At 34.1% G+C, this 14226-nt stretch overlaps 1 protein-coding gene across 7 annotated transcripts in view; it reads right to left on the bottom strand.

Annotated features, from left to right (window-relative positions):
• The window catches only part of CORIN (corin, serine peptidase), a 151820-nt gene that overhangs the window by 125456 nt on the left and 12138 nt on the right, over positions 1-14226 (bottom strand). For 6 of the 7 annotated variants that reach the window (XM_062575517.1, XM_062575519.1, XM_062575521.1 and 3 more), the window contains exon 2: positions 10220-10364. In XM_062575517.1, the coding sequence (XP_062431501.1) occupies positions 10220-10364 (145 nt within the window). The remainder of the gene's footprint in view (positions 1-10219; positions 10365-14226) is intronic. The other variant, XM_062575522.1, reaches the window with a different exon arrangement.

The following is a 14226-nucleotide window of genomic DNA, read 5'->3' on the forward strand; positions in this document are numbered from 1 at the left end:
GGAAGGCTAATACTAAGTATAATTGCATGGACAAAAAAAAAGTAATTTTTATTTCAAATTTACAATTAAATAAGATAAAAGAATTTCTTAGAGCAACAAAATAACAGAAACACAACCAAACAAAAGGTGTGATTGCTGTAGGATAAGGGGATAAATATACTAAAAAGCCATTATCCAACACAAATAAATACTTCCATGAACTAAAAATATTTTAATCTTACTCATAGTAGGTTGCTGAAGTCTTACAGCATCATAACTGTGGCACATAATTAAGGGGGAACTCCAACATGGATTTTTTCTACCATTCTGTTTAAAAGATTAATAATTTTATCACATCTTCCCTTGTGAAGATTCACATCAAATAGTACCATCATCTTTAGAAATCTAATTTATAGCTTCATAGGAGCCAATATATTTCTACTATATTTTATATTCACTAATATCTAAAATGGAGAAAAGTATTGTTTTCTCTATTTAGTATTATGTAATTTAACTACCATTGCTAAATAGATATATTCTTTGTCATCCTTCTCTAATACTGGATTTTAAATATATAGCTATATCTATTATTTTAGGTAATTGCTATACTTAATTTCTAGTTGGTTTATTATACCATAGACCAATACAGACTTTGCTTAGTTCTATGTTGAACAGTTGTGAAATATTTTTAGTTCATAAATCAAAACAGCTGCATAACACTAAGGATATACATCCTGTAAGCATCAGGAAATTCAAACTAAATAGCAAGAGAATCTACTTTTTACTTGCGGCTATTACAGAAGTATTTAGCTAATCTAAATAATAAAGTAAGCATTTCAAATATATATAGGACTTAAAAATGTGTAATAAAAATTAAAAATACTGATTTTCTTTTCTGAATATATCAGAGTAGTATGTAATGCTAGAAAAAAGCACTGCTCTGCCTTGTCTCATAAGAAAAATTTCCAAGTAGCAAAAGCAATTTTTGCTAACAGTTAGTCATTTAAAATAATTCAACAATTGTTATATATCCAGTTCAGCTAGATTTAATTACAAATAATTAAAAGAGGCCCTTTAAAACATAAATAATCTCCCCAGATGTTCAGCTGTTCTTCAATACTCTGGTAAAAATCTGTAGCTTGAATCGTTTTCCTTGCTACCTTTTAACCAAGTTCAATGTATCCAGGAGCAAACATTCGGTGAGAATAACCTTACCTGCAGAGTCACATTTACTATTCAGGTATTCTAACTTCAACAAAAGCTGTCTTGTTAACACAAATCACAGCATTTTTTACTATAAATTTCCCTCATTTAAAGCACTGCTCACATTATAAGGAAAAGGATATTAAAAACTGTGCAACTCTGCTAGAACATGATGGGATTCTACTCCTAACAGTGACTTTTAAGCATTCATCTCATGTTAATTACTTAAAGACAATAAAGAAAAAATAAAGAAGTGAAGAACATTCTTCTATTTAAGGATGGATCACAAATAAAACAGCTTTTCCTTAGCCAATATCCAAAGGAAAAAAAAAAAAAAACAAAATATGGCTTCCCCAAACTGAGACCTATACGAAAAAAAGAAAGTTTTCTGCTTTTCCCATCAGCTCCTTTTCTTCTCTCTCACTCTTACTACTAGCTATAGGCCCTCAAGCCAAAAACATGGCGACATCTGAAGTGCATTTGCAAGAAGTCACCTCAGTTTGTTCTCTACAAACCTTCTAGACTTGAGAAGGAGACTCCTTTCCACATTGATTGTTTTTTCATTTAATTTTAAATTTTTTAATTGTTTCTTCATAGGCTTTCATATTGACTTGTTCTTTCATCAGCTTATTGGTGCAAGTGACTCTTGAGTCCACATAACCCCCACTGCCACATCTCCTGGGCTTTGTTTTCAGTTTGGTTATTGCATTTACCAAAATGGCTAATCATATGATCACATTTCAGCCAGGCAACTGTTCACTCTTTACCACTCCAGGTCCCCTGTCCCTAACCAAACTCTCTGTTCTGTCAACCCTACATGCCACACAGCCCATAACCACTCAGGTATTCTCAACCCCTTCCCTCTGCTGTTACAGAATCTGACTTGTCACCCCTTCACCTGTGTTGTGGCCAGGTTAAATCAGATCGCTTGGGCTGCAACTGAAGGATTGGACAGGAGGGAATCTTTATTAACCAAGGCTACAAATAACATGAACTTTCAATTACAATCTAAAGTGACTTTGGATTTCGAAGCTTTACAGGTAAGAAGAAAAAGGAACTAGAAGAGCTGAGAAGAGAAATTCTTAGCATTTCATTTAATGAAAATTGAAGTGGAATTAAGAAGTAAAACTTGTAAGAGCCCTGAAATGTAATGGATTTTATTGAAACAGCTACCATTTGAAATTAACCATAATTTCATCTAGTCAGGCTAGGTTATTTTTGTTCCACTATCCCTGACAGTGAGTAAGCCTTTGAATCTAATACCCTTTGGAAGAACCCAAGAGATCTTCGTATTTATGCATATGAAGGCTTCTATTTTTCCACCAGTGAATGTTCATAATTTATTTGGAATTTAGAGGAGTTTACTATATGCATTTTAAAGAAGCAATTGAAAGTCTCCTATCTGCAGGTTATTTCAGCAGCAGTTTCTCTTTGCTTGAGTCCTATAGTCAGACAAAAAAGGAAAAATTAATGGGCTCTGATTTCACAAATAGGGACAAATAGATTTGTTAAAACCTGCTCAGAAATTATGCTCACTCAAATCTAGGTTTACTTGGATGCTTTTTTTCCCCCAAATCAAAATTTGAACCTCTATAATTGGAAAAGACTGCTTTTTTTCAAATTTCAAACTTCGGTAACTTTTTCTGTAGCTTTTAAAAAAATAAAGTGAACTTCTTTTCCTCCTTCGGAAAAGTGTATTTTTTTTTCCCGTAATTCAAGATTAGCTGAGGGGATTTTGTTCACATTCTCTTTCCTCCTCTCTAGGCTCTTCTCCTCCACTTACCACAAAAATAGAAAAAGCCTGGAAAATGTCAGCCCCAAAGAGCTATGAACAATGATTTAAAATTAAAGTAAAAATTATTAGCTATTTATATATCACTCAGCAGAATACTAGGCAATACATTATAAGTCAGGTTTAAAAAAAAATACTGCATAGTTACCAATTCGATTCTATTCTTCCCCCCTCCCCTTATTTTATTGTCTCTCTAGAATTATAATAGCTATGGTTATCATTACTCATAAATCATTTGCTTCTTTCATGGAGTTACTCAAATGCTTGTTTGTATGTTCAACCCACCTTTCCAACAATAACATTTTTGTTCTCTTTTCATAGTTTCCTAGTGGTAAAAATTCACCTTCTTCTCCTGACAGGTGTACCACACAATGAACTGCTTTTTAGAAAAATGACCTTCCCGAATGTAATTTAGCTGACAGTATTATTAAATTTCTTTTTAACAGTTCTTGCCCCTAAAATAATAAGATTTACAGACAGCAAGGCTGGGGAACAGAAAATTAGTATTACGGGAGGGAGGTTTATGGTGCATTGGTACATGTAACTTTTGTAATTCTATACTTTCAGATCTTTGAGTTTAAATTTTACCTTAAACTTGTAGGTTTCCAAATAGCTGTTTAAGACTGGAGATGTTTAAAGAATCCATTTTTTCCACCTCCCAAATGAGCATTCCAGCATCTGACTGTTGTGTACTAAGCACTATCAGCATTTGAGTGGCTTTAAAAGAATGAGTTTTTCTGTGTTCTTTTAAAGAATACTTTTATCTAACATCAGGAAAGGTCTCTAGACTTTGTGTCCCAATAGATTGATTGCACTCATCTGGATGCCAGTCCATATGCTCTGGAGGGAGATAGGCAGGCATACACTTCTGCTTGGCATTCCCTGTTGGTTAACTCCAGGTGACAGCTCTATTTCCATTTAGTATGTGAGGTTCTTGGATTACTGTCCTGAATCACCCTGTTCTCTCCTTCTCTCATCCTTCCAGGGCACAGAATAGGAAATTCAAGCACTTGATTCCAGGCTACAGGTTGCACTCTGAGTTAGGTTCATATTTTCTTTAGATCTAGTCCTTTCTGCCCTAAAATATGCTAGTATATCTTCAAATTTAAGTTTAGCTTACTGGAAACATTTTAACAGCCTCAAAAATCCTGAAAGAACTATTTCAATTCCAAGATTCCTTAAAAAAAAATAAAAAATAAAAAATAAAAAAAAAGCATGATGCTTTAAAACAGTACTTGATTAATCTATTCTGTAATAAGAACTGATTTACTCTCTATCAGTATCTAAGAGACATAAAACATACCATATAAAATACAGAATATACATTTTATGCGCATATAGGTACATCATATCAAATTGTTCCTCAGAAGCAAGTTCATACAGAGCTGTAGGCAGTAAATCATATGCCCATATGCCAGATAATTAATTAGTTAAGAAATAGATATATCTGTTTTGGATTTGTGTGTATAGCTACAGCTGGAGATGTCCGGATGACAGAATATACAGCACGCTGGCATTCATTATGTTCACTACAAAAATGGGAAACTGACACCAAACTCATTCAGTTCAAGGCAGTGCTTTGTCAAGTCTTACTGATCATTTTCCAGTTGGTGTTCACTATTGGAGAATTAATATTTCATTTAAAGATTGAGATAGTTATGAGATCTAAGAAACAGTCCCATTGTTCAGGCTATTAAATTGAGAATTCGGCTTTGTATTCCATGGGTTCACAGCAGGAAACCTCAAAAAAGCCAGGCTCATTTAAAAAGCTAATCAAATAGAGCAAAGAGGCTCACCAAAGCATGTATAATGGATGAGAGAGTTACGCAGAGAATGAAATTTTGGTTCATTAATGTAGCTTGCCAAAATGTACCCACTGAGGTTTCTTCTGTGGAGTCAATCCCTATAACTGTGTAAGTTCCAGAAGAATGGGCACATCACTAATAATATGGAGTTACCATGGCTTATCAAATCATTGCCCATCAGCTGAGCTGCAGTAACAGATTATTCTCTCCTCCTGGGAAGCAAAGACATTACCTGAAACAGCTTACCACCTGCCCAGAGAGCCAAGAAAGAGGTTGGCTGTTAAGATTTTTTTTTTCCTTCATCACTTTATGAAGTGATTAGATAAAAAAGAGATCTGTTTCCAGGTAAAAAGGAACTGGAAGTTGACTGTGGAATCTATCTTTTAAGAAAGCTGCAGAATGAAGCCAGGCTACTAAGGTCTTTGAAGAAAGGAGAAACTCTCGCCCTTCCACCAGCTTCTGATTGTCAGGCAGTGAAGTCCCAGCAAAATGTCAGGATCAGATTAAAGGACTGGAGGGGAAGACAATAGCTGTTTTCTGATTAACAGCTGTTGTTGCCTGACAGCTCCCAGTTAGTCATAACAGTGTGATCTATTCAAAATTCATTTTTGATGTCTGTCTTCTCCTTGAACAAATGGGTCATACAGCTAGAAATTTCTATTATTAATAAAGCTTTTCTTAATCTAAGAAAGTAAATGTAACATACACATAATGCCCTATTTCAATTCAGAAATCGATCCTGAACTCTGACTGTATTAAACAATCACTTTGTACTGGCTAATAAAATAAAGCAAGATTAGCTCTTTAGGAATCAATTATACCACCAGAATCCATGCTTCAGACACTATGACTGCATCCATCTCTGCTGGACGGACTGCTAGACTTTCATTGTCTTTCTCTAGATCACAAGAGCAATTCTCCACTGGCCTCAGTTATGTCTCACAGGGGACAGTATGATCTGGAGCTGTATTTCAAAGCATCACTTTTTTCTCCAAGCTACCAGGAGCGTCAATTAAGAAGGCTTGCTAGAGTAAATTACCTCTTGTAGACTGGTCAAGTGGAGGTTGCTCTGGCATATACTCCTTTGGATACTCTCCCTAATTTAGCTGTGCTAACAAGAACAATTTCAAAACTGGCAGATGATTTATGTGATATACATCATCTTCTATCAGAAAAACTTCCAGGACCAGATGGCTTATGTATACATTAGTGTTATATTCCTACATTTTCCTACATATTCCTACTAACAATGGAATTGTAACTGTGAAAGCAATGTGAAATATTAACAATTCTGTATCTCCATTCTGCCTATCAATTTAGATTGTGAGGTCACATGATATCATATACCTTGAGGCTCAACATCACTTGAAGAAATACTATGATCTCCAAATGATTCAGCAATCAAGATGCTCTCTAGAGTATGTCCTTTAACCCCCCCTGAAGATTTAATTTAATTTATGCAGCAAAAGATTCATTATGCACCAGTATAGTTGGGTTCCCAATTGTTACAGGAATCTTGATATATGCATGTTACCTGATGAATGGGCAGGATCCAACAGCCACAAAGCTAACTCTGGCAGTCTTATTACAATATATATTTTGTTTATGTCTATTCTGTGAAGGAGACCAAGCTTATTCTGTGTTCTTAGGAGAGGAAAAAGGAAAAAAACGATCATTGTTCAAACAGCGATATGCAAGAGACAGTATCCCTCAGGTGGACTAAATCTTGCTACGGTTTTTCTAGACTATTGAATGATTTCAGAACTGACCAGGTTGGTTCATACTTGTACATGGATAATAAAAAATCAGCTATTAGAACAAGTTTTGCTTTTAAGAAGAATGAGATGAAAATACTAAATGCTACCATTCACACATAATGCTTGTAGTAATTCTCACAGTAGCCAAAATTCTCAGAATACATGGCAGGGGCCAAAATGTTTCAAATGGTTTAGAGTACTTTGTGTCTCAAATGAAAAGAATGAAAATGCCAGAGATTTTTCATTCTTATAAACTTTGGAAATTTGCACCTTAGTAAAGTTTGTGTAGGATGCATTACTAAAGGATTATTTTCAGTGTAAGCAAAATAGGACATGGACTACAGATTTTAGACTGATTTAAGATTTTAATACAGATTTAAGGTGATATTTAGGCTTTCCATTTTAAAGCAAGATTGATTTATTCAAACCAAGGAATCAGTTATTGCTTGCTTTCTTAGAAGTAATGAAAATTAACTTATCTATAATGCACAGCAAAAAATTATGATGTAGTCTTGTGAGATGGCTCTCAATGCCTGTAGATATCAGACAGAATTGCAAGATATCAGTAATTCTAGCCATGCATAATTTAACCTTTTCTGCTTTTTTCAAATTTACATGGAGTTAGGTCTTCATGTCAGCAGTCATAAGCAAAGATCATTCACAAGCCCTCCTGTCCTCTGATATAACACAGAGAATCAATAGAAGTACCACAGTTCTAACAGTTAGACTTCCTTCTTAACAGCTTAATTACTATCTCTACTTTAATAGAGTACATAAATATTCATTACGAGGTTTTCTACAGGCTGATAAGCATGCTACAGTCCTGATAAGTGAGGGACAGAAGAATATGCAGAGCCAAAGAGTATAAGCATGGAAGAGACGTCAAAGCTGAGCAGCTCAATCTAATATTTTCTTGTATGCACCTTAGAAATTTTTTGTCAAAGAAGTAAAATGTACCTTTATTCATCATTTGCTTTGTCCTTTCTTCTTTGCACACAGTTCTAACAAAATAACTTTTTTCAATAGCTTTGCACATTGATAATAAACAATTTTTGAAAGGCCTATTGATGACATTCTCAAAACATGTACCTATGTCATATCTCAAGCAGGATATCCAAATTACTACAAAACTAATGTAGAGCTCTACCTCTCTGCTTCCACCATACCAGCTTCCCAGTTTGTTCAACATAGAGATAATGATGTGCAAGCAACACCTCAGATAAAAGGAAAGTAAATGGAAAAGTTTTAAAGTGTGTGGACACTTCTCATGCTTATATGCCTCATTCAATTAAAAAAATATAGAAGGAAAAGAATAATTGCCTACAAATTTATCATAGTAAGAAAAAAGCTTTCTTGCAAAATGTAGAATATAATAAAATATATTTTTCTTTTGAGTTAGTTATCTAGAGTCAAATCAGAAAAGTTTATGAAGTTCTAAGAAAGATATAGGAGCTCTTTACTTATGTTTGAAGCACCAGTAAAAGATGCACGCATGATATTCATGGAACATGATTCCTCCATTGGTCAAAACACAAGAACTGAATTTCTTATACATAGAATAATTATATTAGACATAAAATTCATTGCCTTGATCAGTATGCTACATGAATGAATAGGAAATTTAAAAATAATAAAATTTTAATAATAAATTATTGAAATGGATAATATATATTACTTATAAAATGTATTACACACATGCTAGTGTTTCTATCATTTATGAAATAAAAGTTAATAATTCATTAAATTAGAATAATTTGATAATAGTTAGACTTAACAACAAAAAACTATGATTTTATTAATATAGGCACTTGTCAGTCAGGACCATCAACTCATTTCTTACATTGTAAGGCATCATGACAATATTAGGCTATAACAACATTCAGTTATTATTAATTTGTATTGAATGTGAACTGCTATTTGGAATATAATAGATTCTTAATACTTAGAATAGACTACATTATTACACACACTTCAAAGAAGGCCACAGAATTTGTTAATTTAATTTCAGACATCAGATATATTTGGTTTTGGGCTATCAATGCACATAAAATTAAAGCTGCTAACTGAGCAAGAAGAATACTAAATTATAATCACCATAATTCAAAAGATACTGAAAAGATCTTTGACAATTTTTAGGCTTGGGTAATAACACCAAGCCTGATTCTTCACCCTAGAGTAGTTATGTTGCCTTAAGAGGAGATATTCCTGATTTTTGCAACAGAAGTAGGATCAGAACAAGTCCCCTTTCCCTGGAGGATTTTTTACAATCTTAATGAGTGTTACGTCGATACAGGCCTCAGAGGAGTATACTGAGTATAGCTGATGTAAATACACCTGTTTTTTAATCTGCTTTCTCACCAAAGAATGAAAATCTAGGGCAGAGGATGTGAAGGATACAAATGGAATGTTAAACGTAAGGAAAGCAAATTGAAGGGCATTGTATTTCCAAATTGCTTGATCTTAATCCACTTCAGCCTGTTCTTAATTTAAGGATATATCCCAAGACTTAGCTGTCAATCATAACATTCATTATGACTTGCCTAACTTAAGGTAAATGAAATGAACAGGCATAAAACATCTTGTTGCAAATCATCCTCTACAGGCTGAATTGAGAAAACAGATTTAAGTTGTCTTGAATTTGCCAGAGCTGAAGGTGCTATTTAGACATGTGTTCACTTTACTCCCACACTTGCTAACTGTTTGTATGATATGTATTGAAGCTGGGGTTTTAAATCGGAATATGTACTTATATTTATATCTCTATACACTCATACATTTTGCCATATTTGTTATAGCTGTACTTTGAAGTACTTAAGGAAATATTTTCATTAACAAAAATCTGAAGTAAAAATCCCACAATCTTTCATCATTGAAAGCCAAACAGACTATTTTTTTTACTATTTTTTTCCAATAAAGTAATGTTTTAGCCTAGCATTACTGTCTTTCTCATGTTGTAATTGCAACAATCTAATACCAAGATATTTTAGCTTATCTGTAAAGGTAATAAAGGGAAAGTTTTTTAAAATTTTGTGGGTAATAAATTATTAGCTTGTTCATTCTGTAACAGAGTTAGTTAACAGATTAAACTATTATAAAATCTAATGTGCCTGGACCAACTTTCAGCACAACATACTTAGAGGTTTGCGTTGATATATACTTCATATTTATAAGAAACATATGTATTTTGCTTTAGTGAAACAGTGATATTTTGTAGGTTGTTCAGAAAGATTTGTGGCTATAAGTTAACCTTCACTTGATAAGAAAATTCATCACTGCACCTCAGTGTATGACACTGAGGGACAAATACTCCATTCCACTCAGTTATTTAAGGGTCTCTAACCTGTACAGCAAATAAACAAAAATATTTTTATATATTGTAATTGTATGTTATAAAATGACTGCTGAAAACCATCTACCTACTACATTTTCAAGGTATTATACACACCAAAAATCCACTTTCAGAAATTCAGAAAAGGTTTCCCCTTTACCTTTAAATACATTTTAAACATAAACATCTAAATATGGTATCCATTTCTCTGCAACAATTATTATTAGTTTACTGTTTTAGATGTGCTAAGAGATATTTTTATGCCTACAATTACGTTAGCACTTGAGATTGCAGTCATATTTCAGTTTTATTCTCCTTAAGTAAAAACATATCAATTATCTCCATTAGCACTCACCTACAAAGGTAAGTAGAATCACTAACAAAAGGATAAGGGCACAGATGCAAGGAATCAAAATTAGGAGCAAAAGTCGGAGGAATTTTGCAGAGGCCAGTTTCTGAGAGCAACCATCCCCCATATTATCCTCATTGGTTCCTAAAACCTGAAAAACAAAAGAGCACAGTTTTATGATTCTGGTGTCACTAAGTAACTCCTGTATTTAAGTGCAGTCCTGCCCAATACACAGAATAAAAATATGATTTAAATATGCACTGTAAACAGCTTTTAGATTCTTTATGAAAAGATATATAAAAACTAGCTTTTGTTAGAATAATCTATATTATATATTTTAGTTCACTCTGCAATACATCTACAAATCCATAGCTTCACTAAAACTTCTAAACATTTCTGATGAGCTAAAAAAAAGGCTAGACATTTCATTCGGAAAATGTTAAATACATAGTAAATTTTAAGTAATACAAATTAAATATAGCTTATTTTATATTCAAAATAATTATTAATTATTCAAGAACTCCATCTGTTTCTTTCATTAAGGATTCAAAAAACTATTATCATCTTTGTTTTAAGTGACAATAGCAGTGATAAGGACCATTCCACTTATTATGCACAATAATATCTGTTTCATTTTCAAAGGACTTTACAATACTAGAATTCTTTACAGTATTCTGTGGTGCTAGTTAATAGTATGTTCTGCAATATTAATGGAATATGGAGGAATAGAGCAAAACAATTTTCTGAATTCAGCTGAGCTACACAAAATTAAAAAAATGAACATGTACAAAATATTGAACATAACTCCATTAAGACCATGATCTCACATACTAGAAAAATATCATACTTTTCAAGCAGGAACAACAAAACTAAAAATTTTAGACATATATTACTAGCAAGACTAAAACAGTTACTTTGAAATTAATATATTTTAAATTCAGAATTGACATTAAAAATATTTACAATTTTACCCTTAATAAGATGAAATAGGACTATAGAATTATTAATTCCAGACAATGTCACCCAAAAAGATGACTCATCAGTTGAATATGATGAATAGTAATGAATAATAATTCAGCCTTTCCATTTGGAAGTTCTATCACATTGAAGCTGGCCTCTTGTTTTAGGGTTACAGGCAGTGACGGGACACAAGATTGTAAATGCATCCATTACTCTCAGCGTCTTTCCAAACAAACAGGCAAGAACTTCAAGAGATAGAGGTCTGTAACATCAGCCTTGTAAATGACCATCTCCATATGTTATGCCCTTCATTGTCTCTGTTATAAATGCCTCTCTGTGAAGAATAGGTTATCAGACTGAATGGCATAAATGGAATTTTAACCATTTCTGAAGGAATTGTTCCACAGAGTCTGTATTTAGACCTCTCCTAATGTTAATGCCCACTTTCCTGCATTATCTGAGAAGACTGTAGGAAAAAGTGGGATTTTCTGTCATTCTACAATGCCTTGTGTTCCAGCTTGAAACAAAGGTATTTGTAAAGCAACTTTCCATGTTAATAATAGAATTTTCATCTGTTGTTCATGCCACTGGCTACAAGATGCTGCAAACACACTAGAAGTGAATGGAATTGCCTTTGTGCAGTTTCACGGGGTTTTTTTTTCCTGAAACTACTAAACAATGAGTGTTATCAGACCTCCCTGAGAACCATTCAGTGCAGTATCCCATAAGATTTTTTCTGTTACTTGCACCACTCAATGCATAGATCAGATAACATGGAACACTGATACGGTAACAATGTGGTAAGAGGTGTTAGCAGCATCTCATTTGATAACCACTGCACCTTCTTTCTATCACAGTGATTCAGTCTCAACAGTATCCTATTGCTAGGCTCATCTAGAAAGAAGAATGTAAGCTGATGGTCAACTTAAAGATGACAGTTATCTGAACATTTGAAACAGTCAACTCAGGTGAGAATAACAAGGCTGGCAGCTCTGTCTACTGACAAGGTTCACCTTGGGTAAATTGGCAGGATCTGCAATCTGGGGTATCTCAGTAAATTACTTCTCTTACCTGCAGGTAATACGGGCTTAGCTCTGTTGGTTAGAGTGTGGTGCTAATAATGGGTTTGGGGTTCGATCCCCGTACGGGCTACTCATTTGTGGGTTGGACTAAATGATCTCCAGAGGTTCCTTCCAACCTTACAAATTCTATGATACCTCACATGTCCAGGCATGGATACACAGAAGGATTTTGGTGGCTTTTAGCAAACTAAATCCAAGCAATAGCTGGAAATCCCTGTCTGACTTTGTAACTTCTTGAAGTCCACACGTGTGTACATTTTGACATTTAAATCTTCAAGACTACCTGAAGTTTTGCTTCTGGTCATGTCCAGATAGGGCAGCTCAGCAGTTCTTAATGGCAGGTCACTGAATTTTACAACCTTGGCTGGAACCTATTATATTGGTCCCCCTCAGGAGCTCTGAGCATAGGTAACTCAGGAATAACACAGCTCTATTATTAACACAGCTCTCCCAAAACAGCTGCCAAAACTATTTTTGAAAGCACAGCTAAAGGAAGAGAAAATGATGTAAAGTTGCCCTCTCCATCAGTGCAGTGATTTCAGTGCTCTCACAGAAAAAGCAGCAGTTGACCTCAATTCTCTCTTCAGCCTGAAGCAGTTAAAAATGATAAAGATCTATTATTCAGTAGAGTATCACAACCATCTAAACATGGGCTCCTCCAGAATTGGGCACATTATCCCTCAAAGTCGTTATACTCTGTAAAAAAAATCCACAGTTCTGCTGAGCCAGACAATAGAGAGCACAACCATCACTGCATAGTCCAGTGATTAGGGCACCCAGAAGCTGACTCTTAGTCCCTTCAAAAGAAAAAGCGTAAGACCCAAATCACCCTCCTAAAGGAATGATTCACAAGCAAAATGAAGTTCTTGAAAATGTCAGGTAAAAGTGCCCAGCTCTACCCACTGTACTATACATGCTGACCCATCACTACACAAGAGTTTGTCTTGAGAGTAAAAAACTTAGGTCATCAGTAAACCATGGAATTGTATTCTCAAAGAACTAAGAAAAGCAGGAGTATAATCACTGATTGTATTTGATCTTAATCACTCAGGACACATGTATATAAGTAAGAGCAAAGTTAATATCACATTTTGAGTTATGCTGGGAGAAACATGAAATATGTGAGTGCCAGTGAAAATAGTGAGCTTCTGAAATATCTTGTTTGTATGTTCCTCTGTTTCTATGAGAAATATTTTAAAGGCTAGTGGCATTGTGGATACTAGCCACTCTAGGCAAATGTCTGCTAAAGAAAGACCTCAAATATTTTTCTTATTAATTCCTGAGAATAACAATATACCCCAGCCTTTGCAGTGACAATTTACTTCCACATATTTTAAAAGGGACTGATGTATCCAAATTTATTTTTAATGACTGCTCAAGAAAAGAATGCTGGATTGTGAAAGACATGCTTCTCTAACCACCACAAATTGCTAGTTTTGTATAATAGCTAAGTAAATATTTATAGGCAGCTAAACAGCATGTTCTATTTTCCTCTTCTACAGGAAAAGACCTCAGAAAAACACTAAACCTATTTAAAATCATCATCAGTGACTCAACAAGCATAAACTTAATAAATGCCATTTTTCCACCACTTGAATATCTGTATGAGTTTTTTCTCGTCAGTTTCTGTGGCGAATATGAAATAACTAGAGGTAGTGCTAATGGTTCCCTATATCATCAATGAAAATGTAATGAATTGTCCTGGAGATGAATACAAATATATTACACCTACTCTTTTGTATTCCCAGGTATCATTTCTTTTCCTCTTGCTACCAAATACTGTAACACACAAAGAATATATGCACCAATTTTAAGTGTTTTAGTATGCCAAAAGTATCTGCATAAACTTCAGATATGCTCTATCCTCCCAACTCTTATTTCCCAACAATTTTCAGAAGATTTCTGGTTTAGCTATGGATCCACTACAGCTTTGTACCTTTCTTGTAGCCCTTTTTTAGATCAGTAGATGAC

Source organism: Rhea pennata, chromosome 4, assembly GCF_028389875.1.
Source record: "Rhea pennata isolate bPtePen1 chromosome 4, bPtePen1.pri, whole genome shotgun sequence".
Classification (NCBI taxonomy): domain Eukaryota; kingdom Metazoa; phylum Chordata; class Aves; order Rheiformes; family Rheidae; genus Rhea; species Rhea pennata.